The following is a 22,784-nucleotide window of genomic DNA, read 5'->3' on the forward strand; positions in this document are numbered from 1 at the left end:
ATCTGCGGGGGCTCGTCTCGTCACTAGCTCAGTTTAGGCGGTTGTCAGGGAGAAGCAAGATGGCGACGGCGACGGAGGAAGACACGGAGCTGAGGGATCTCCTCGTGCAGACGCTGGAGACGAGCGGGGTGCTGAATAAAATCAAGGTGAGGAGCTGGCGGGGAGCGGGACGGAGGCTTTATGGGATGGAGGGGAGCGCCTCAGAAGTGCGTCGGCGTATGCCGGCCCGACGCCGGGAGAGGCGTGCTGTGCGTGGAGGTGCTGGTGGCGCGGCCCTCGCGAGAGAGCGGGTCGACACCAACGGCGCTAACGGACTCCCAACTGTCATTCCCGCCCTCTGGACAATGCCGCCTAGGCAGAAGTGTCGCGCGCTGCCTTTTGCTTCGTGGCGCATGCGTGGAACTCCTCCTGAAGCAATAAGAGGGTTGGTTGGTGGTCAGGAGAACATAACGGAGAGACTTCCTGCCCCGGAACAAAGGCCTGTCCCGCAGTGGCCGGCCAGGTGCTCCTGAGAAGTCCATAAAGCAGGACGTGGGAACTTTCTTTCCTGCTGTTGCTCCCCAGCACCTGGCATCCAGAGGCATACTATTTACTGGTTTCTCGATTGATAGCCTTATGCTCCAGTCCTCTTTTCAACCCATTTAAGTTGGTGACCATTCCTACCTTTGGTGGAAGCAAGTTCCACAGTTTAGCAGTGCTGTGTGCAAAAGTCCTGACACCATTAAACTTTATTGGGCGATCTGAGTTCTAGTATTATGAGAAAGGGAGAGGATGTATTTTCGTGCTTTTTCCGCAGCATGTGTAATTTTATAAACATTTCGTTCTCCCCGTTCTCACCTTTTGCTAAAAAGATTGGGTGACCAGAACTACACAAAGTATTCAGAGTGTGAACATAACATAAACTTTTAACAAGGCATTACAATATTGGCAGTTTTAGTCAATATTGGATGCAGGGCTACTGTCCCAGTCTCCTCCTCACCAGGCTAAACATGTCCAGCTCCCTCAATCATTCCACATAAGGCTTGGTTTCCAGACCTTTGATCATCTTGGTTGCCCTTCTCTGCACACACATTCCAGCTTGTCAATATCCTTCTTAAATTGTGCCAGTTCACTCATATTGGGGAGTTCCTTTTGGAGCTCCTCCCAATCCCTCTTTGGTTTTGCTACCCTATCTCTAGATAAGTTATGAACACCGCAGTGTGCACTTTTCTAAACTTGCACTGTAGGTTTTAAAATGACGAAAAACTGACTCTTTAAATTAATCTGAGGTCAACACCTACACTTCATAAGCTGAGCATACACTGACCCTGAAATGAAGGCTGAAGCCATACTTCTGTTTGTTGATTGACTTTTTCACTTTAGCTTGGTCTGTGTTTTCGTTCTTTACAGTGTAGAAGTGGGATCACTGATATTTAATACATAGTTGATGGAATGTTTACTGTCAGACAGGCAGCATAGACAGTTACATGACATATATTAGCTAGAATGTATAGCATTCCCCCAAGACGCAGGATATATTCTTTCCAATATATGCTTTTGGCATTGTTATTTGGAGTTTGACCACTTCTCTCATTCTTTGGGATTACACACACATTACCCTCCAAGAAAAGGGTTTATAGATCTTTGTTCTACAATGATAAGTTAGCACAGTCATTACTTGGGTTCATTTTTCAGAAGTGGATGCAATGTGTGGCAGAGTCTCACCTTGCAGCATGAGACAGTTCACTGATTCTTAAACAGTTGGGTAATTTGCTGTGTAGAGAGGGTAGGCATGAAGTGAATGTCCCTAGATGGAGTAGGAGAGAAGGGGTGTAGGATTTGAATTATGGATGAGAATGTGTCAGTAGAGAATGAAGACCCCCAACAGATGGAGCCTGAAGAAAGGAAACCAATCCCATGTGGGTTAAAAAACTTTACTTTTTGCAATTTCAACCCAATCTTCACAAATTATACCAAATCAATACAATTTTGATTAAATGACTTCCCACTTGCCTTTGTTTGCTTTGACCTTAGCTTCTAATATTACTGTGTTAAGTATTTTACATTATCTCCAGTTACAATCCATTACCCAAAATTATCCCTTGTCAGCTTTATTTTTAGCCATTTCCAGTTGTGTTGAAACATTATTTAAAGCATTTACATACTTTTGTAAAACTTCAAGTGAGAATATAATACTTCTTTTCATTTCATTCTGTGTAATAAATTGGACCCTTCTGTGTGAGGTTTGTCTTGGTATCTAGTTTTCTTAATATATAGTTGCAAAATGCTATACATTTATACAAATGCTGGTTCTCTGTTACAGGCAGAATTGCGAGCAGCTGTATTTTTAGCACTAGAAGAGCAAGAGAAAGTAGAGGTAAGGAGCTGCCAAAACAATGAACTTTCATTTCATATAGATGTGAAAAAGCATTAAGAAGCATAATAGAAACCTGTGTGACCTCACAACACAAGTTTTAGGGAGTTGAACAAGTGTCCCTCATTTCTATCCTTGGAAGCCAGCCTTCAGGTAGAAGTAGAATCACTGAGTTGCAGTTTGTGTTACACCTATGTCTTGGCTTGTGGGTCTTATTTGTTCAAGCATCCCAAAATCTAACGAACTGTTTCTGTCTCCCAAGGTAGACAGTATAGTTTGAGATGCCGAACTCTAGGGCTACTGCTGCAAATTGAAAGAAGGAGGGGAAAACACTGTGTGCTTTCTGCTTACTTTAAAGTCTACAGCTGATGGAAGCCAAATGCTCCAGAAAAAACAGGGTGTTGTTTCCCTAGCCTTTGGCATCATCAAGTAGGTAAAGAATGAGTCAACAGTAAATAAAATGGTGCTTCTGCTGCCAACTTACTTCCAGAACTGAAATTTCAAACTTTGTGTATTGTTGCACAAAACAGAGCATTGGTTATTATTTAATGTTTTATACTGCTCTTTTCTTCCTAGAATACCCAAGTTCAGCTTGGTTTGGGCATTCAAAATTAATCAATGCCAAATTCTGGTACTGTATGATATAGGCTTGGCTTCACCATGAGGATGCATAAGCATTCATGTATATATAGATAATTGTTATCTACCTGTTTTATATCTCTGTCTGTAATCGTTAATTGTTCTTCTCATTTTTTGACAGAACAAAACACCTCTGGTAAATGAAAGTTTGAAAAAGTTTTTAAATACAAAAGATGGTAAGCTCTGTCTCTGCTAGTTAAAGATACCATATATATTCCCAATTAATGTGTGGACACTGATGCAGATCAGTGAGGGAGTTTCTGTGGTTCTTTGGTGATGTAAGCAGGCTTAAATCACAACAGGAGATATCATTACAGTACTGTTCAAAGATGGCTCATTGCAGTGGGAAGTAGATGTACAGCAAACAGGGGTTAGCCTGTCTTTCCATAGATAAAAGCAAGCCATAGACAATTTCTGGTTAGTTCAGAGCAAGGTTCACTAATGTAGAAGGCAGAACATTCTGCAGTCTGTTGTCCAGGGAGTTTTTAAAGGCCTCATCTACAACTGATGCCACTGCAGCTAACTGTGTCTGATGTTCTTACTTGCTTACCTTCTGTTTTTTCTTTGCCCTTTTTATAATCCTCTGCTTTTTTTATGCTAGAATTTTCCCAAACAAGGGCTTCTCCAAATTCTGTTAACTTTGCATCATCCCTCTTAATTTAGTTCAAATTCCCTCTTGTCAGCATTTGGTTGGCAGAATCTGCAAATTCTACACTTTGCTATACTTTTGTTGGCTGCAAGTATAAGCATAAAACTTCAAGCAGTTTCAGAGTGCAAGTTTTGCTCATTCCAGACCTTTGAATTATAAAACTGGAGGAAGGGAAACTAAACAGGAATTAATAAATGGATTAAAAGCTGTTCTTGGACCTGGTACTTTTCTGTATGTTCTTGAGCAAATCATTCTTGCTTCTGCCTATGTAAAATAGGAATAGTAAGCTATCATGATTGTTGTATTGTGTAAAGAACACAAAGATTCTAAAATATTTTGAAGATTTAAAAGGCTTAATAAATCCTTTATTCATAATAAAACCCAAACTCAAGTGAACGACATAGCTTTACAGTTAAAGGTCAGTCTCAGCAACCTCAGTGGAAACAAGACTGCATTTCATATTTAAATGTAGGTTATAGCAAGTTTGCAGAGTGATTATTTGCCATATTTGGGAAATGGATATTTCCGGGGAAATGTGCTCAGTTGAATTGCTAACCAGTAATTGCTAGGGTTTTAGGCCTGAAGTAATTTGGAATTTACAGAAGTGTGTTTGTCCGAAATAAGACTTTAGTTTCTAGAAGATGTAAAATGGGTGGGGAACTGAATCTAGCCTATGGATCAGATCCCTGATTGCCCCCCCCCACAACCCATGGGTCAACTTTGATAAGTGCGCAGGACCTAAAATCTAAACTTGTATATGACATCAAGTGTGAGGCAGGTGGGTCTGGTTTGTGGGGAACTGCCTTAAAGGCCAAATTTAGACCCATATTGGGCCACATTAGACTCATGGGTCAGAGGTTCCCCACTGCTGGTGTAAAGGGAAGTCCTCCCTGTCTTTGTAGCCCTTCATAAAGGAGTGTTTCAGAGTATATGACTTACATAGTACTAGCCCTTCCTCCACCTATTTCTCCATTCTTCCTATTTTCCCGTTCTCAAGTGTAGTATCACTAACACTGGATCTTCCTTTCCTTGTCTACCTTCAAAATAACCATGCAATGAAAAGGGTTCCCTTGCTTAGAATTTCGTCCTGTCCCCGCCCAGCCTCACTACATTTAGGTTTTAATTTTGAACGCCAGTTTGGGAGCAATTTTTGAAGAAATTCAATGAAATATAGGAAGACTTGTTTATTTACAAACAAATTCATTATTGAATGCCCAAAGCATTTTTTCACTATATCATACCTGTTTTGTAAACAGTAGCACTTAACTCACATTTCAACTGAAAACGTTAATAGTGAGTGCAAATGCTGTACAGGAAAACCAAATGTGGCTCATTTCTTTTTGTAGGTCGATTGGTGGCTAGTCTAGTTGCTGAATTTCTTCAATTCTTCAATCTTGATTTTACTTTGGCTGTCTTTCAGCCTGAATCAAGCACAGTAAGTAAGCATTTTAATCATTATAACAACACATTAGAGAATAACACATTATATTCATTTTAATTCTTATAACAACACATAATATAATAACACATTTAATCATTATAATGACACATTATAACACAGTAATTTGACCAAAATGCTTGAAATTGTCCCATCCTCAATTTTGTCCCCCATTTCATTTTTCTGCATCATCTCTCCAGTTCACTAGCATGTTTACTTAGGAGTAGACATTGCATGCAGTGCGGCTTACTTCTGATTTGACATGCATAAGACTGCAGTGCTAATCTGATTTCCCCCCTCCCCCCAAAATACAATGGAACACTGTTTAAACCTTTGGTTCTGCTTTTGAATAAATGGGGGGAAGATATTAAGAACTTTAACTTGAATGTCGTGCTCATGCACTTTAGGGACAATTTCTTTTTCTGTCAGTCAGCTGTCAAATCTTGAATTTGAGAAAGAACAATTGTGTAAAATATATTGTATTAATGGCCTGGAATGCTTTATGCTTATTTTTAGTTAAATGGGCTTGAGGCTCGAGAGAATTTAGCACGGGACTTGGGAATTATAGAAGCTAAAGCTACAAAAGAAGGGCCCTTACTGCTGGAAGTGATCAGAAGATGCCAGCAGAAGAAGGGAGTGTCTAACTTTGGAGAGGTAAGGATTTTGAAAATGTGTAGTATTTTAATTATACTAACTTTCTTAATAAACTGTTTGTCTTGATGTAGGCATGCTAAACAAACTATGACAAGCAAATTAAATGTTTAAATTTTGGTGTGTTTAAAATTGTTTATTTTCTATTCTAAAACTATTATTTAGGTAGCCCCTATAATATCTGATGGTATACATTCTCCTCCAAAATCATCAGATGGAAGATCTAACATACACTCATTGCCAAGTAAGGTAAGTCAGAGTACTGGAATTAAGCTTAATATTATTTGAGAAGCAGATTTTCAACTTTCAATTTTTTTCTCTGTTCATTCTTGTCTATCAAGTCTTTCATTTTGTTAATAGACCCTGTTTGACTTTCTAAACAGGAAGTAAGATATCGGGGAATGATAAAGGCAGATAACTGTTTAATGAAATAAAACAATAATCTGATGGGATGCAGGTATAAATTAGAAAGAAGTTGGAATGTAATATTATAAAACTAGAATGACAATGTGTGATGTGCAATTTTTGTTGCTACTTCATTTGAGAAGCAGAGCATGAATAGCTGAAAAGTTCTACTGCTTTTCTCCCACACTCCTGCTGCTATGCTGTAGATAAACAAGCCAAAGTCTGGATGGCCATGTGATTCATATCCAGGCATGTGGTTTATCTGAAGGAAACAAAAGGTTACAAGTGTAACCAAAGTTTGTGCTTGGCTTATTGTTCATGGTTTGTTTGGTGAAAACCAACCACAAGCACAGGTTCAGCTGATATAACAATCAAGGCTCTAGCTTCTTTTGTCTATGCTAGGAGAGAGAAGGAGCACTGGAGAAACTTTTGTTTTAAATTGTGGTTTAATGTGATGTGCAAACTAGGCCATTGAAACTTAATGTTGGGGGCAGCCTGTACCAGCTTTGTTTACTTAAGGTTGCTTGCCTGATTTGAATATTGTTGATTTATTGAGTTACCTGTATTTACCTTGCTACATAATAAATTGGGCAAGCCTGTACTAACAAGAGTTTGGCATACTTGCTGGGGAAATTAGTTTTGTAGACCATATGGACCATATGTGACTTGTTTATTTTCATATTTGTTCTTGTTTGTTCCTTGTATCAGATAAGGAAGGTTAGATTTTTAGTAGTGTTGATTTTTTCTTTTTCCTAGTATCAAATTACTACTTAAACAAAAGAACCATGGTGGCAGCAAGCTTGATTTTGTAAAGGCTTGTATCAGTGTTACTCTATGTAACCTTGGTTGTAGGAGCAAACAGATTTAATGAGATACATGTCTTCGGGTAGAAGACTAACTGTTGTTGATTGGCTTTGTGTTTCTAGTAGTTTTAGCAAAAGAACAAGAATATGGGGAGCCTCAGAAGAAGCAATCTCCATTTAGAAACATATATTTCCTAAGGAGTGTGCCAATACAAAAAAGGAGGTATTGACTATCCAGCAGAATATTAAGAAGAAATTTCACCCTTGATTATCTTGATTAAAGCCTTAAATTGTTAGAAGAGTTACTGAGAAATTCTTTGCAACCTCTTTGCTTTTTTGTTTTCTACCTTTTCCCAAGTGACTCATGTTTGTTAACCAGATTCTTGCTTATTTTAATAAAGACTGAATAAAGAATGCTATACATAAAGAAGTACTGGACAGAGGTAAACTAAATGAAAGAATAGTGACTCCATGAATGGATCAAAAGTAGTATGCCTTTGAACACCAATTGCTAGAAGCCTCGTATTTCCCTTAGGCATCTGGTTGACCACTATGAGAGCAGGATCCTGGATTAGGTGGCTTGATGGCTCCTTACCCATCTAGTCCACCATTCTATTTCCGGAGGCCAGGTGCTTTGTTCTTGATCTGCTGGAGAAAGTATTTAAGTACAAATGAGGATTCTTCCACCTCTCTTTGGGGAGCATTGGGGTTGCAAGAGAAAATACCAGAGGGCAATAAGATGATCAGGTCATTGAAATAATCTGTTTTGTAGGTGACAATAAGAAACTGGCATGAACTGGTAAGACATCTGCTGGTGTTGCTGTGGAACAGAGAAAATCCTCTTACCGGCTAAACAGTTGCACTAGCTGTGGTTAAAACAGAGAGATTATGTATTCAGTGTAGCTATCATCGCTACTGATGTGATGGTGAAGAGCAAAAGGTACCTTTGTTTTAGCATGAATGAGCTTCTTGTAGGACAGAGAACAGAGATGACTTTGTCTACATGTAGAAACAACATTGCAGAGAGAACTTCTGCCACTTACTTCATCAGTGAAGTGGAGCCCTGTAAATGTAAACCCAACCACACTGATGTGTTGAACAGTAATGTGTGCCTTCCTGTAAGTTAATGTTGTTTTATGTCACTCGGCATCAGTAACATTTTCCACCATGTATGCATGTATCAGAAAGCTGTTGCCAGTCCTGACTCCCTAGTTCAATGCATTGTTTAATGTTTCTGTTTGCATACATTACAACATTGGAAAGTACATGTTAACAATTTGTCATGCAGCCCAAAGTCTTTGTTAATTTCTTGGAACACTTAAAGTAGCAGCTGTTTGTTCTAGCTTTGGAGAGTTCCTTTTATGGGTTTCATTACCTGGATTATTCCCACAGCATCATTTCATATGAATCTTCCTTTATTGGGGGCAAGAGGATAAGCTGGATGAATCTTAAATCTAGGTGAAAACTGTTCTCCGCACAATGCCTTGTGTGATCCAAAGTTAAAATCTTGGCAATACCTGTTTTCTTTTTTAAAGGCATTTTGTTGAAGAGTAAATATTGAAAGCAAGGTGGCAGTATATTCACAAAAATGCACTCCAATTGTTTTTCCCAAGTCACTTTTAAATGTTTATAGCTAATAATACAGGACTTACTTCCAGTGCTTGGCTAATCATTTGGGATCACAAGAACTATTAAACTTAACAATGTGCTAGTATTGTTTTTCTGAAGATAAAATGTTTTAGTGTTGTTTTGTGAGGACACTGTTGTGGATAGTTGTAAGACGATTCTTTTGAATCTTGTAAGAAGATTACAATTGATTGCTACCTTTTGTTAGGCTGCTGGGCAATTCTAAAGTGTTTGTTTTTGTTTGTGTGTTTTAAACTATATTTCTGAACACTTCTAAAAATGACTGATGGTCAAAAGGAGACTCATAATGGTACTGTCTGTGTTGAGAAACTGGAATATGATTTTGATGTCACATGCTAGAACTTTGTGGTTTGCTAAATTATACTAGTTTAAAACTATTTTAACTGGCATGACTTCCCACAATGAACAATGAAAACTTCTTGTTCAAGGTGTATAAGTAATAATTGTAAAATCTGCATACTGGCTGTGGTCTCATGTAAGGTTTCAGTCTGAGTCTTTAAGCACAAGTTGCATATCTGTGAACAGAATTCTGTACATAGCAGCAGAGGTTACATGACTCAAGGCATTTGAATCCTACCAAGTGCTTACAGTCTTCCTAGTAGATAAATAAATTATCCTGTATAGAGATGTAAAGCCACCAATTTGTTTTCCTCAGGGGGAAATTGAAGTAGTAATACTTCCTTATCAAACCTACATATATTTTATTACTTTTCACAACAAAATATCACCTTTTATAACTTAGCATATAAAATTGTACTCTTTGGCATTTTTATGGATCTTGCACACTAATCCAATGCTCATTTACTCATATGTAAAACCCACTCTTTGATTAGTGTAGCTTACAGCATCAAAAGTATAAATGCCTTAATTTTATGCAAGCAAAATGGTGAATGAACCCAGTACTCAAGAAAGAGAACTGCACTGTATGCTACCTAAACAGTGTGCACAGAACTTTTGCCATCTGAGAAATAAACATTGAAAATAGAACCACAAATATTGTTGTAAACAGCATATACAAAATGGTTTCATACAATTACAGTATTACAATCTCTTAGTTTATTTGGATACTGAATTAAGCAATACATAACACATTTGAATGTTTATAGGTACAGTATACACAAGTATTCTCTAATTATTTAGATTATTTTATGTAAATCTTCATAGTGCACATCTTTTGTAAATTAAACCTGTATTAAAGCATTTCACTCATTCCAAAATTTCAGGAGAGCTTCTTTTCAGAGTTTCCCAAAGTTTCCAATTTTTCTTTCCTCGTGACCCAGCCTTTCATATCTCTGATTTTTTATCTAGAAGGTAGACTAGGTAATGAAATGCTGTAGAAGTAGAAAATGCATCTCTCTTAAAAGGAGAAATGGTAGCTGCTGTCTAGTAACACTAGATGTATTTCCTGTACTATTCCAAAAAGTATATCCAAGTATAGAGGACATACTCAAAACAGTTGTTTCACTTCCAAATATGAATGTGAAAATTTTACATGTGTGCTGGGGCAGTGTAAGCAAAGCGTGGTGGAACACAGAATTTTTTCCTGTGGCAAGAAACTGGAAAGAAAATTTTGTAGATTATAATGCTTATGAAATTTATCAGACTGATTCATCACATCTCTTACCATATTTCATTTGAAGCTTGTGATTATTTTTAAATAGGTGGGAGGTGACAGCTCATGACGTAATCTACAGGTCAAGCAGAGAGAGAATGTTGATTAGTAGGCTAGGCTTTTAATCGGGTTTTTAGAGTGATAGCATAGATCTAACTCAATAATCTAGATTTCACATAACAACCCACATATAATTTGTTTTCATTTTTGTGCCGTTATTTTATTCTTGTGCTCAGATACCAAGGTATAAAGGACATCGTAAACAGAAAAGGTGCTTGGACACAACTGAGCAGGTAAAATGCATGAGGAGAAGAAACTGACAGGTGCTTCTAGTTCTACCTTTAAGAAAGAGCAGCTTGCACTAAAAATCATTGCAACTGACTCATGGCATTTGGTAAACTAACTCCACAAATATGTAGATGTAACACAGACTCTGAGGCACAATATTAATTACATTATGTAAATTTAATGCAAAGCTTATTAATAAGCTTTACCTATATTTATGGAGCGGCTGCTTGCTTGCCTGCCCTCCTTCCTGCATTTTATGACTCTCCATGCAGTTTTTGTATCAAAATGTCACATCTTTGGATTCCAAAACTTTAACAATTAGGTATCTTGAGACAATTTCATTCAGTTATGTTACTGTGTATTGTTAGTTCTTGGTTAACTGATGGCCAGTTCACACATTAACTCATGAAATTAAACCCTTTCCTACCCACTTGGAATTCTGAATGTTTCTACATACCAAATATGACTTTAAAATTTGAAGCATTTGCCAGACTTTCACTTTGCTGAGGACCCGATAATTTCCCCCCATCAAAGTGAGGGGCAGGCAAGCAGCTGAGGACTATCTAACTTTCCCTGCATAAAGGGAGAACCTTTAGGATTCCAACCAGGCAGAGCAGTGCTGACTTATATGTGGTTGCACATTAAACATAGTGTGTACTGGTGCTGAGATAATGGAGTGTATATCTTGCATAATCTTGAGTGAATTACTTTATCTGAAACATTTCAATTTGGCTGTTAGGATGTTTGGACCTGTCCCTTATACAAAAACAGCTTTGTGGCAGAGTTGCAATTAAGATTTCAGGGAATAGCCACCTATTTCCTGTTTCACTTACTTGAATACAGTACTGCTGCTCCTCTGTCCACCCCCAACCTTGTGCATCTTTTGAAAGCCAGTCCAGAAGGCATGAAGAGAGCTAGGAAAGGATGCTTTTGGTGGTTTGCTGTTTTTCCTATGAGGTAGCTATCATATTCCCTTCCTTACCCTGTCCTGAAGGAATGGAGAAGGCAAAGACTACACCATCAAGTAGTGTATTTGTTTTATTTATTTATTTGCATATAAAGTCTATAAGCCTTCTTGTAACAGAAGCTATTGGGAAATTAACAAGATAAAAAATGAACACAATTACAATTGAAATGTGGTAAAAAGCAGATAATAAAAACAGGTATCAGGTCTAAGGGCAGATCACACCAAAATAGAAAGCAGAGAATCAAAAACTGGCGCACTAAATCATATAAAACAAAGGGATAAAATCCACAAAGTGTAAAATAACCCCAAAATTTAAAAAACATGGGAAAATAAAAATGTATTTGCCTGGCACTAAAAATATGTTAAAGTAGATACCAGCAAAGTCTCTCTAGGGAGACCGTACAACTATCATGGGGCTACTAGCAAAAAAACGTATTTTCATGCATAGCTACTACCTCTACCTCAATTGGCAGAGTCACTTAGAGCAGGCCTTGGGTTATGAACTGAGGTTCCAGTGCGTGCATATAGAAAAATACCATAAGGTTCTTTAAAGGCCGAGTAATGGATGACTGCACTTGACCTTTAGTTCTTTTTGAAACACTTTACTGCCATTGGTCATAAGATGGTTTGAGGGCTAGCAGGTATTTGTGGGATTGCTTTTTTTTAAGTGTTTCAGCATTTTTTCTATTCTGAAAGCAGCTTTTACTTTCAGCTGGTCACATCTGCACTGTAATGTAAAGCACATGGCTTCCTCCAAAGAATTGTGGGAACTGACGTTTACCCACATGAAGACGCACTCATACACAGAAAACCCTTAACAAACTACAGTTCCCAAGATTCTTTGAGGAAAGCCATGTGCTTTAAATGCATGGGGTGGATGTGACCTAACTCTGAACCAACTTCACTGGTGTGTATTCAGGATGAAACTATACAGTCCCCAGCTTTGTCTTTGCCTCCTATTGTGTGAGTGCTGGTGGGGTGGCGGGGGACATTTGCATGTATGCAGCGATGCTTAACCTTTCTTCCACGCTGTGATGCTTTTCTATTTTTTATTAGTTTCTAATTTGTTCTTAAGATTATATTTCCCTGGATTCATTATGTCACCTCCACTATTCTATAAGCTGCTTTGAGCAGTTTTTAATGAAAAGGCAAGATAGAAATATTTTAATAAATATATCAGTTGGACAGATAAGCAGAGGAAACTGCTTTATACTGAGGCTGACAATTGGTACTCCCAGCAGAGTACAGCTTACACTGTGTAGCAGTGGCTGTCCAGAATTTCAATCGGTTTTTTCTCAACCCTACCTGAATATGCCGGGGATGGAACCTGGAACATTTTGCATGCAAAGCACATGCTCTAGCACTGAGCTGTGGCCACTGCTTTCTCATTTGCAACCTTTTTCAGTGGCCATTTTCCCCTTATTGCCAGATCAAAGATAAAAAATAGGCCCCCAGCTGAAGAATTGGGAAGGAATGATAGGTGGGGGGAAGGAAAAGGTTAAGCACTCCTACCCTCTGATACTGCACTAAAACCCACCTTAACCCCCTCCCCAATATTGCTATTAACTATATAGCAGGTGTTTGAGGAATGATGTGCCTACCTGTTTGCATTGCATAGTTTTTTTCAGCCTGTAAATCTTTATCAAAGGACAAGGGTTTGGGTATCATCCTTCTAGGATGCTGTTACTGAGAAGTAGTAATAGTAATGCTTAGTATTTGTATACCACATTTTAAATGTTCAGAATAGTTTTTAAATCGTTCATCCAAAGTTGTAATTTGTTTGATTATATGGAAATTTGCATTAGTCAGCCTTCAAAATCTAGATGAAATTTCTAGATGAGCGGTTAATGGCAATTTACCTCCTAAAACTACTAAATTGGTTTCAGAACTGGTTACAATGAAACTGACATAAATGCTTAACTATAAAATTAATCAGATTACTAATACACAAATTCTATTCTAAGAAAATTGGAGCTTTGTTGAATTGTGAGAGCCCGAAGAAGAGTTTTTGATACCACACCTTTTAAATTTTTAACTCTAGTACTGTATATGTTTTATATTGGGGTAAGGGACCTGAATTTAAAAGTAATCGCTGACACTCCTTATGCAGATATTGTTGGCATCTGTCTGTCTTGGGAAGAGTGTGCCTTTGGGAGTAAAGTCAAACCGTTGGAGAGTTAGCTGCTGTGGCTGTAGAGAACAATACAGTAGAGACATATTTTATTACAGGTGGGGCAGATGAAGTCATCTGGTTTTGGTGCTATAGGTGTGCCATGGCATTTCTTCCCTCTGCTTCTCAAAGTGGTCATTCCTCCTCTGGTCACTACTATGGCTACATGACCTGACTGTCTCCAGGCACTACAATTGTCTGCAAGGGATTCCCATACCAGCCTTCATGTCACATTTGCAGACATCTTTTTAACACTGAATTGGTCTGCCAGCAGGCCTAGTGATCCCTGCTATCTTCCATTCTGTATACATGACCAAACCAGTGTAGATGTCACAGAGACAGGGTTGCAAACATGCTGGGAATGTGGGCTTGGGAGAGCACCTCTTTCTTTGACATTTTGTTTTGCCATGTGATGCGGGAAATCTGCCTGACGCAGCACAAATGGAAGGCATTGAGGCATCACTCACTTCCATAAAACAGTGTACTCAGTACAGAAGCCTGGTAGACCTTCATCTTGGTATTGGTTGTTAGCATCACATTTTCCCATACCCTTTTGGAGAGGTGAGCCATTGCTGTAGCTGCCTTGCCAATACAATTGTCCAGCTCAACATCAATTGAAAGGTTGCTGGTTATGGTGAAGCCCAGTCTACCACCTCAAGCATGTGGCTGCCTATGCTGATGTGTGGAGTGCTGGCTTGGAATGCTGGCGATGTCCTGACCCATCAGGCTGATAATGAGGTGGAACTCCATGCAGGCTTGGGCAAAATGGTTGGTGCAGATGTGGAAATAAATTTACCAGTCTTAAGAATGAAAAATGATACTGCTGTTTTATTGAGTACTGCATTTTATTTATTTTGCTTCTGTTAATCTGGTAATTTTAGGTTGAAGTCCTACATCTATTTAACCTGGGATTTAATTCCATTGAAGTCCTTGGGCTTTAGGATGGTATTTAATACTTCTTCTAGATAATGTTTTTATGTTGCCTTGGATGCTCATGCAGTGTAAGGGTTGTATATCCCATATAAAATGAAGCTGCCAAGTAAGTGTGTTTTAGGATTATATTGTAAAATTAATTTGGGGCTCAAGTGAATAGCAAACATCTCAAAACTTTAATAACTATAACTGTTACGGATTAATAGCTATAATAACTCATTAACTTTTTATGGTGTTGTTATATGGCATTATTGCTGTAAACATACTTTGTTTTTTTTAATGCTACAGTGGAATACACATATTTAAAAAATAAATAAGTGGGAAACCTTTATCTTTTAAACTTCTTTCTTTACAAGATTGTGAAACTGGCATTTCTGTCTACACATTGCAATCAATTTAACAGATAATTGAAGTTGAAGTTGAAGTGACATTGTGCCTACATGACTATTGATGTACTACTGTATGTTACTTTTTTTGTATACAAAAATGGATTATAGCTCAAGGGAAGCAAATTATATGACTTGTTTAAGGAAATGGTTTGTTTCTTTTTCAGGTTACTGGAACAAGTCATAGTGATACAAGCATCCTGTCTGGAGAAGCAAAGAGCAAAGGCAGCATTCACTCCTTACCCAATGAAACAAAACTAATTTCTCAACCAAACAAAGATGTAGATACCAAAGAAAAGAATAATCTAGCAGTAGGAGAAGATGATGCAGAGGGAGATTCCTTCTTTGATGATCCCATACCAAAACCAGAACAAAATTATGACTGGTAAATTGAATGAACTACAACTATAAATGTTTCCTTTTGACAATAAAATAGTTAGACGTTTTAGGCTGCAGGATGCTGCACTTTTCTACCTTAGAATAAATAAAAGAGAGGGTTCATGTTTTTGCACAAAATGTAGAAGAACAGTTTGTTTCAGTGCCCATAGATTGCCCTTGTGTTTCTCCCATTTACAGAAATCACTTTTTTCAAAAATAAGAAAATATATTTCCTACTTGACAATAGAACCCTGTAATTCAGAAATATTTATATTCATGTCTTTATATATGCAGATGTATTTTGTGATTATGACACCATAATGGCTTCAGTGTGTTTGCAAAGGCTGGCAGTGTCGGGACACCAGTGCTTCAACTTAGAGAATGATGGATGGAGCCCCGCATGCAGCAGAGCTTCAGAATATTCTGTCTAAAAGTAGCTTTGTGCATCAACTAAGCTGTCCCAGAAACTAAATGGCACTTCGAAACCCGCCTCCAACACAAGCCAACACTGATCAAACTCAATGTCACTGCATGACAGAAGTGAGACTTGATCAAGCAGATCTTGGACTAGCTCAGCCCCTCCCTAGTCTTGGAATGCTCTGTTTCAGGGATTTCTGCTAACTGCTGCCTCCAGGCATCCCACCAGCAGGCAGCCTGCACTTTTGGCAGCCTGCAGAGTCCAGCTTAGCTGGGAGAGGAAAGCAGAAGACACTTCAACCCTGACTAAAAGTGAACAACAAGCTGATGTATTGAGGGGGGCGGGTGGATTGCTCTGCACACGTGCAAATGGTATGTTGTGCACAGAATATTTTCCTTGAGGCCAGTGGAAAAATTGTAACAACCAAATGGTTGTTATTGCATACTACTTTATACAGGTTCAAGGAATAATCAGCTCTGATGCCATGTCTGCTTCTGAAGAAAATTTTACTTGAATTCAAAATCATAACATGGTTGATACAGTTTATATTTATATTTATATTTATATTTACATCTGAATCTCTTCCTCTGGGTTATGTTGATAAAACATCACATGACATAAACAGTTACACTGAAGAGGCTTTGGAATAGGTGAGAATGTGTGCAGAGCTTTTCTTGCCATATCTGGCATTCATGACTCAGTTTGAAGCAGTTAAAAAATGATGTATCTCTCTCCCTTCCCTCCTTTTTAAAGGAAGAATGACTCTATCAAGGAAGGAAATGCTTCTCTTTCTGATGTACCACCTATAAAGACTGGTCTGAGCTCTTTGTCTGGAGCACCTCCTGTGAAAAAGTCTGACAGTAAGTTGTTGAGTGAGAAATTACACTCCCTTGCCCTAAATATTATAAGAATCTTGCATTACAAGAGCATACCTTCACTTAGCTTTGTGCTAGATTATTACCTTTCTGGTGTTGTAAACAGTTTAAAGTTATTATTTTGCACCAGAAAAAGAGGATAGGTACCTAGCTGCGATCAATGCTGTGCAACCAGGACTAGTTGGCAAATAGTGATGTTGTGTTCTTGTGCATTGCTGGGTTGCAGCACGTTACTCCCGACAACCAGTTCAGATGCTACAAAGCTAACCTGTGGACTTGCAGAAATTGTTGAATTCCAATTCCCATCAACTAGCATAGCCAGTGGTCAAGAATGATGGGAAATGCGGTGCAGTAACACCTGGAAGGCCACAGGCTAGTCACCCATTCTGTATAGAATCCATTCAAATTTCTGCGCCCCCCACTTTTCTTGTACATAGGTTCTAATTTATATAGCATGCATCTCTCTTTTATATGACCTGCTGGCTATTATAATGGACCCAAAGCAGATTACAATTTTTAAAAAGAATCTGTTCAATCAGCAAAACAATCAAATAACATCTTAGGCACACTTTGATTCTATATTTCTTGGATAGCTATCAGTTTTCAACTGCAACAGTCATCTTTTATGAAGTAGGAGAATGAATTGGCAAGTATGTTCTCCAGTATTATATGAAGATTGCATTCACATGTCACAGTAAGCTATAAATCATGACTTACTGTGCATAAACAAATCTCACCTGCTTTTTCTTCTCCCTACTCATTGCTAGGATGAAAGAAACCAATATTATTGGCTTGGCATTAAACCAGGGATCATGGTTTATTTCAGTACAAACAAACACAGTCTGTAGCCAAGGTTTTTTCTTGACTTACTGATCATATTTTGTTTCCTCCCAGTCAATGGCAGTCAGCAGGGCACCTGGCTTCCACCTGGCAGACACCTCTCCCACTTACTAGGAGCCAAGAGGCACAGGGAGCTCATGGGGAGGGGGAGCAGGAGAGTCAGATTGGCCCCACCACTGGACCCACACAGTGTTGAGCTCCCCACACCTTGCCCCTTTCCTGCTCAGAAAGCAGTACCGGTGCTTGCTGTTCAGAAGCCAGGTGCGCAGTGCAGCCTTCACACCAACTGCAACTGCTTCCAGTACAAGCAGGAAGGAGTAGTGAAGTGGCCTCGGTCCAGTATATCTGAAGGAATATCTCCACCCCCATCGTTCTGCCCGAACACTGAGGTCCAGCGCCGAGGGCCTTCTGGCAGTTCCCTCACTATGAGAAGCCAAGTTACAGGGAACCAGGCAGAGGGCCTTCTCAGTAGTGGCACCTGCCCTGTGGAACACCCTCCCACCAGATGTCAAAGAGAACAACAACTACCACACTTTTAGAAGACATCTGAAGGCAGTCCTGTTTAGGGAAGCTTTTAATGTTTGATGGATTACTGTATTTTAATATTTTTTTTGGAAGCCACCCAGATGGGCAGGGTATAAATAAATTATTATTATTATTATTATTATTATTATTATTATTATTATTATTATTGGCAGGGTATAAATAATAAATTGTTGTTGTTCATACATAGTAAGCCATGGTTTTTGTCTTATCTTCTTGACCACTGGCTTATCTTGACATGAGAACATGAGCACAGAAAATCAGCATGGCTGCTCTCATAGCAACTTCACATTTTCACTCTGTCATCTATCTGGTTAACATGCATTTTGAGTAGGTTCTGTAGGAAGCAGTTACACACCTTTGATCTTCCTAACCTCTGTTTTACAGATGCAAACTCAATTTTGAAAGATGTAAAGATGATGAATTCTAAATTTGGATCACTTGAACTAGGCAAGTAGCTCTTCTTCAGAAGGACACCATTAAGAACTTTTTATTGCCACATCTTGTTTGGTAATTGTTCAGACAAAAGATAAAATTTATTTCTATGCATAGATTAATGTAATAAGTTTGATGAAATGCTTTGCATAATGTTAAAAACTGTTCTACAGTTACTGTTTTTCAGGGGGGAATCCTCATGGTCCTATTTCCATTGTTAAACTAGGCTGATAGCAAACACATCTTTCTAATTAAATACTGTATGTAATTTCAAGTTTTCTAATCCTTCATTTTAATAATTTACAAGCAGGGGATGAAGAGGAATATGCTGATGACTTCAATAGGTAAGAGAAAATTCAGAGTGGTATACTTCAAGCATTTATTTGCATTTGATATAAGTTAAAAAGAATGCCCATTATTTTTCAAAAAGGGTTTAAAAACACAAGCATTTTCAAATTATTTTCTGCTCTTTTATTAATTTCTTGATGTTCTAATACTCTGGGCATGTTCACACATTATGGAAAGTCATGGCTAGTGAACATGCTGATAATTTCCAGTTTGCTCCTTTTTGTTAACAAACCATGATCCTTGTCTTAGTGTTGTGTCTGAGCTGGGGATCATGTTTGTTTCACTCTGCACAAACCTTTGCTTCAGGTAATGATTTGTTTGGAGTGAAACAAGACCCTGATCCCTGGTTCAGATCTATCACTAAGCCAAGGATCATGGTGTTTTTCTCCGGCTTGCTAGTAGAAAGGAGTAGAGTAAAAGCTATCTACATGTTCAACATAAACTATTAGCCATTGATTACTGTGACATGAACGCAGTCAATTATGTGCTTCCAATTTTGATGTGTGAAAATATATATTTTTTTAATGAGCTGTCTTGGTTCTTGAAGTCAAGTAAATATACACTTCCTTAAGTGATCACATGGCACCCACAATTCTCTATAGAATCACTTTGTGGGATGTGGGGAGCTCCATGTAAGTCACTGGCACTTTGAAGTAACGACTCCTGGCATTTGATGAATTTACTTTAATGTAGGATCTTTTAAGCAGTTTAGCCCACACGTAACTTTGAAATTAAACATTTTATTTATTAGGTATTTAGAAATGTTTATCATAGATATTTTAATTTATAAGGTGTTCTTTAACATTAAAGAATAGAGTTTTATTGTTTCTTTATTGTTTTCCTCATATCAGTACTAGTCATCGGTCAGAGAAAAGTGAAGCCAGCATTGGCGAAGAAATAGAGGACATTTCTGTAGAATTAGACGACTTCAATCCTAGTGATAAAGTATGTACATTATACTTTACATCGGGGTGGGCATGTATCCATTTTCATTCTCAGTAGAAAGCTATTTGCATAGAATCCCAATTTCGTATTCTGAAGGTTGCTTGCAAACATATTGTTATTGTGAGAAACTGTTAAGCCAAACAGTAGCTGTACCTGTTTGCAACTGTGTTTAAGGGACCCTTGCCAAGTGCCACCTAGTGGGCCACCTGCTTTTAGTGGGATCCTCACTCCCCAGGCGGTTTACTTGATTGCAGCAGGGGTACTCCAAACAATGCCTGATGGTTGAGTTTGGGAATCAGCATTTCAATCCCACAATGCCCCAGAGCAACACTACATCAGGGATACTGTAGGAAATTTAACTGATGGCTCTCAGATCTAGCCTTGCAGCACTGATTGGAACACCAGACAGGGGGGTGGGATTGAAGGGCAGGCAAAGGGGAATGGGAGTTCTAGTTCAGAACATCTGGATGGTACCATACTAGCAACCCCTGCCCTTTCTCCTTACTGTGGAGAATGAGTATTGTGTGGACTGAGCTCTACTTAATTTATTTGAATGTAAGATCTCCTCAACAATTGCAGCATATTCTCTGTTTGAAGGAGGATGAGAGGTGGAGGTTATGGTTTCAGGGACACCACATATTTCAAGAAGCATAGCACAGTATAGCTCACACATGCTCTTTCCATATGGTCAAAATAAGGGAGGGAGGTGTGGCAGACTCTGAAACATACTGAGATTTTCCCAAGTAACTAACAGTCTCATGTGCACTTAATAAAGATTAATACTTTTAAGCCTACAGTTCAGGCAACAGAATTATCTGTATGATCTGAATCACTGTTCTCTTACCTCAGGAGTATTCTGTAGCCTCTCTGTATATTAACAAATGCCATTTCATTCTTCATTTTGCTTCAGTAGCAACTATATATTATAAAAGTTCATTTTTTAATCTTCACTGAAAAGAAATTAATAATGTGTTTGAATACATGAAATTGCTAATATATTTCCCCAACTATGGATGAAATCCATCATCTTGCCAGCAAACACAGTGGAACTTCCCCTTCTTCTCCTTATGCCTGCATCTGCTCCATCCTGCACCACAATCTGCTGCAGAGAGTCTCCCAATCTTCTGGAGCAGATTTTAGGGTCATGCTGTAGGGAAGAAGAGAAGGGGAAGCCCTGTTGGTAGCATTACAATAATAAAATGAACACAAGCATCAGCAGTGGCACAAAGCTTCTAAATATTGATTTTTAAAATATGCTCTCCTTCCTTATTTTACTGGAAATTTAATGTACTAAAGCTGCTATCCTATACAATCTTTCCTAGGAATATGTTTCATTGAACTCACTGAGACTTATGTAGGGTTGCAATATGTCCACTTTTTCCAGGACATGTCCTCTTTTTCACGGGTAGTCATCATAGCGATCCATAGTTAAAAGTAGAAGTCGGCAAATGTGTCCTCTTCTTTGTTCTTTAAAATATGGCAACCCATATAGATAGATAGTAGTGTGTTGTCTCTTGCTCATAGGAAAGTACTTGAGATCTTCTTGATAGGAGTTTTTAATAGAAGATAATGTTTTAAAGAACAGTTTAGCTATAAAATACAATTGATTTTAAACATCAGTTAACATTTTAATATTTTCTTTTCTCCTAGCTTGAAGACTTCACACAAGATTTCACCATTTCTCAGTTAAGTGGTGAAGCAGATTACTTGGAGGATGTTGCATGAGTAGAACAAGCAAAGAACTTAATTTGTTGACTTGAAGAACTTTGTAGACTATATTTTAAGACAATCACTCTGCTGAAATATCCCCTCCCAAATTGTGCCTTGTGTTTCAACAGAAACTCCCCCAACAAACTGGAGTTGGGAAAAGAGTTTTTAAACTTGTAAGAACTGAAAGAAGAAGTAATTTTGGAGCGTGGTAATGCGGTCTCGTTAAGCTAATTCGTATGTGTAGTATGTCAAATATTTCCCAGAAAGATGTCCGTTGCAGGCGACAGACACATCAAGATGATTGATCTACAATAATTCATAAGGGAAGAGATCTACAAAACAGATAAACAGTGGCAAACATAGCTTAATGTCATGGCAACCATTTGGCTTTTTGCTGAAGAACAAACAGTATTTGAACTTGCTCTTCTGTTGACCTAATTAAAATTACAGTTTTTCTCTCTTAGCTGTTGAAATTACTTTAGTGGCCAGGAGATATGAACCAAGATCTTCAAAACTGACTCGTTAGATTGCCTAACATGAGGCATATTAAAATACTTTAGTGGCTGAATCATGAATCCCTATGGTTTCTAGTAAGTTGGTCCCTTGTTGCAACTTAGGTGCTTAGTTTTGCATGGCCAAGATCACTAGGTACTTCTGAAAATTGCAGCTGGAATATGAGCCTTAACTCTAAACTTATTTTTATATATTTAAACATTTGTTATTCTAAGATAGCCTTTTGTTTGTTAATTTAATGAAAGCTATAAATGGTTGTTAGCATGAGGGTTTTTTCTTTGAAACACAGCTTAATACTGAATAAAACTATTCCAAGTAGGACTGTTTTAAAGTTTGGGAATGTTATGTGATGAGAATCCTTCACTTAAAATGATTGCGTGTGTGTGTGGTCTTTTGTTTTTTATGTGTGGATTTGAAGAGCATTTAATCTGGGCCTCTCTGAAGTTGTGGATCACACCTCCTGCATCAATTTGAACCTAAATATGTAAAAATGGCAAACATCTAAAGCATCCCTTTGTAAGTTCATTGAAGCCCCCTATGCAAATTAGCTTTCAGTCCTAAAAGTGTGTATATTTGCCTCATTTATTTCAAAGGGACCTGGATGTATGTAACTGCAGAATTGCAGCTTTAGGCTGCAGTTTACCAAAGAGTGACAATACAAAAGCTTCCAAATAAAAGCACATAGAGAAGCTGTGTAGTGGTTGGTGGACTGCATGCTTAATCTCAAATCATGCCCTACCGCAGTGGGACTTGTTTGTGAGCAAATGTATGTGGAAACAGGTTTTAACCGTAAGCTTTGTGAAATAGAGTCACTGATGCAAAAGTTGATACAACTTCA

At 38.2% G+C, this 22,784-nt stretch overlaps 1 protein-coding gene across 2 annotated transcripts; it reads left to right on the forward strand.

The window, feature by feature from the left end:
• Nucleotides 1–12: 12 nt before the first annotated feature.
• CEP43 (centrosomal protein 43) lies at nucleotides 13–22,262 on the forward strand. Of its 2 annotated transcripts, XM_083732661.1 has the most exons (13): nucleotides 13–146; nucleotides 2,303–2,356; nucleotides 3,114–3,168; nucleotides 4,988–5,076; nucleotides 5,596–5,733; nucleotides 5,896–5,979; nucleotides 10,434–10,490; nucleotides 15,109–15,326; nucleotides 16,491–16,597; nucleotides 18,383–18,445; nucleotides 18,741–18,774; nucleotides 19,630–19,723; nucleotides 21,374–22,262. In XM_083732661.1, the coding sequence occupies exons 1-13, from the start codon at nucleotides 60–62 to the stop codon at nucleotides 21,446–21,448; spliced, it is 1,155 nt and encodes a 384-aa protein (XP_083588787.1). In that variant the 5' UTR covers nucleotides 13–59; the 3' UTR covers nucleotides 21,449–22,262. The 2 variants fall into 2 exon arrangements, with proteins under 2 accessions (XP_083588787.1, XP_083588788.1); XM_083732662.1 differs by lacking the exon at nucleotides 10,434–10,490.
• The last annotated feature ends 522 nt before the right edge of the window (nucleotides 22,263–22,784 follow it).

The sequence above is a fragment of the Podarcis gaigeae genome, assembly GCF_964106915.1.
Source record: "Podarcis gaigeae genome assembly, chromosome: 3".
Taxonomy (NCBI): domain Eukaryota; kingdom Metazoa; phylum Chordata; class Lepidosauria; order Squamata; family Lacertidae; genus Podarcis; species Podarcis gaigeae.

Excerpts from the sequence above, each read along its gene's own strand:
- CEP43 (XM_083732661.1), top strand. The coding sequence starts at position 60 with ATGGCGACGGCGACGGAGGAAGACACGGAGCTGAGGGATCTCCTCGTG. Across the intron at positions 5,077-5,595 it reads TTCAGCCTGAATCAAGCACA|TTAAATGGGCTTGAGGCTCG; the intron begins GTAAGTAAGCAT and ends GCTTATTTTTAG. Across the intron at positions 10,491-15,108 it reads GCTTGGACACAACTGAGCAG|GTTACTGGAACAAGTCATAG; the intron begins GTAAAATGCATG and ends TTTCTTTTTCAG.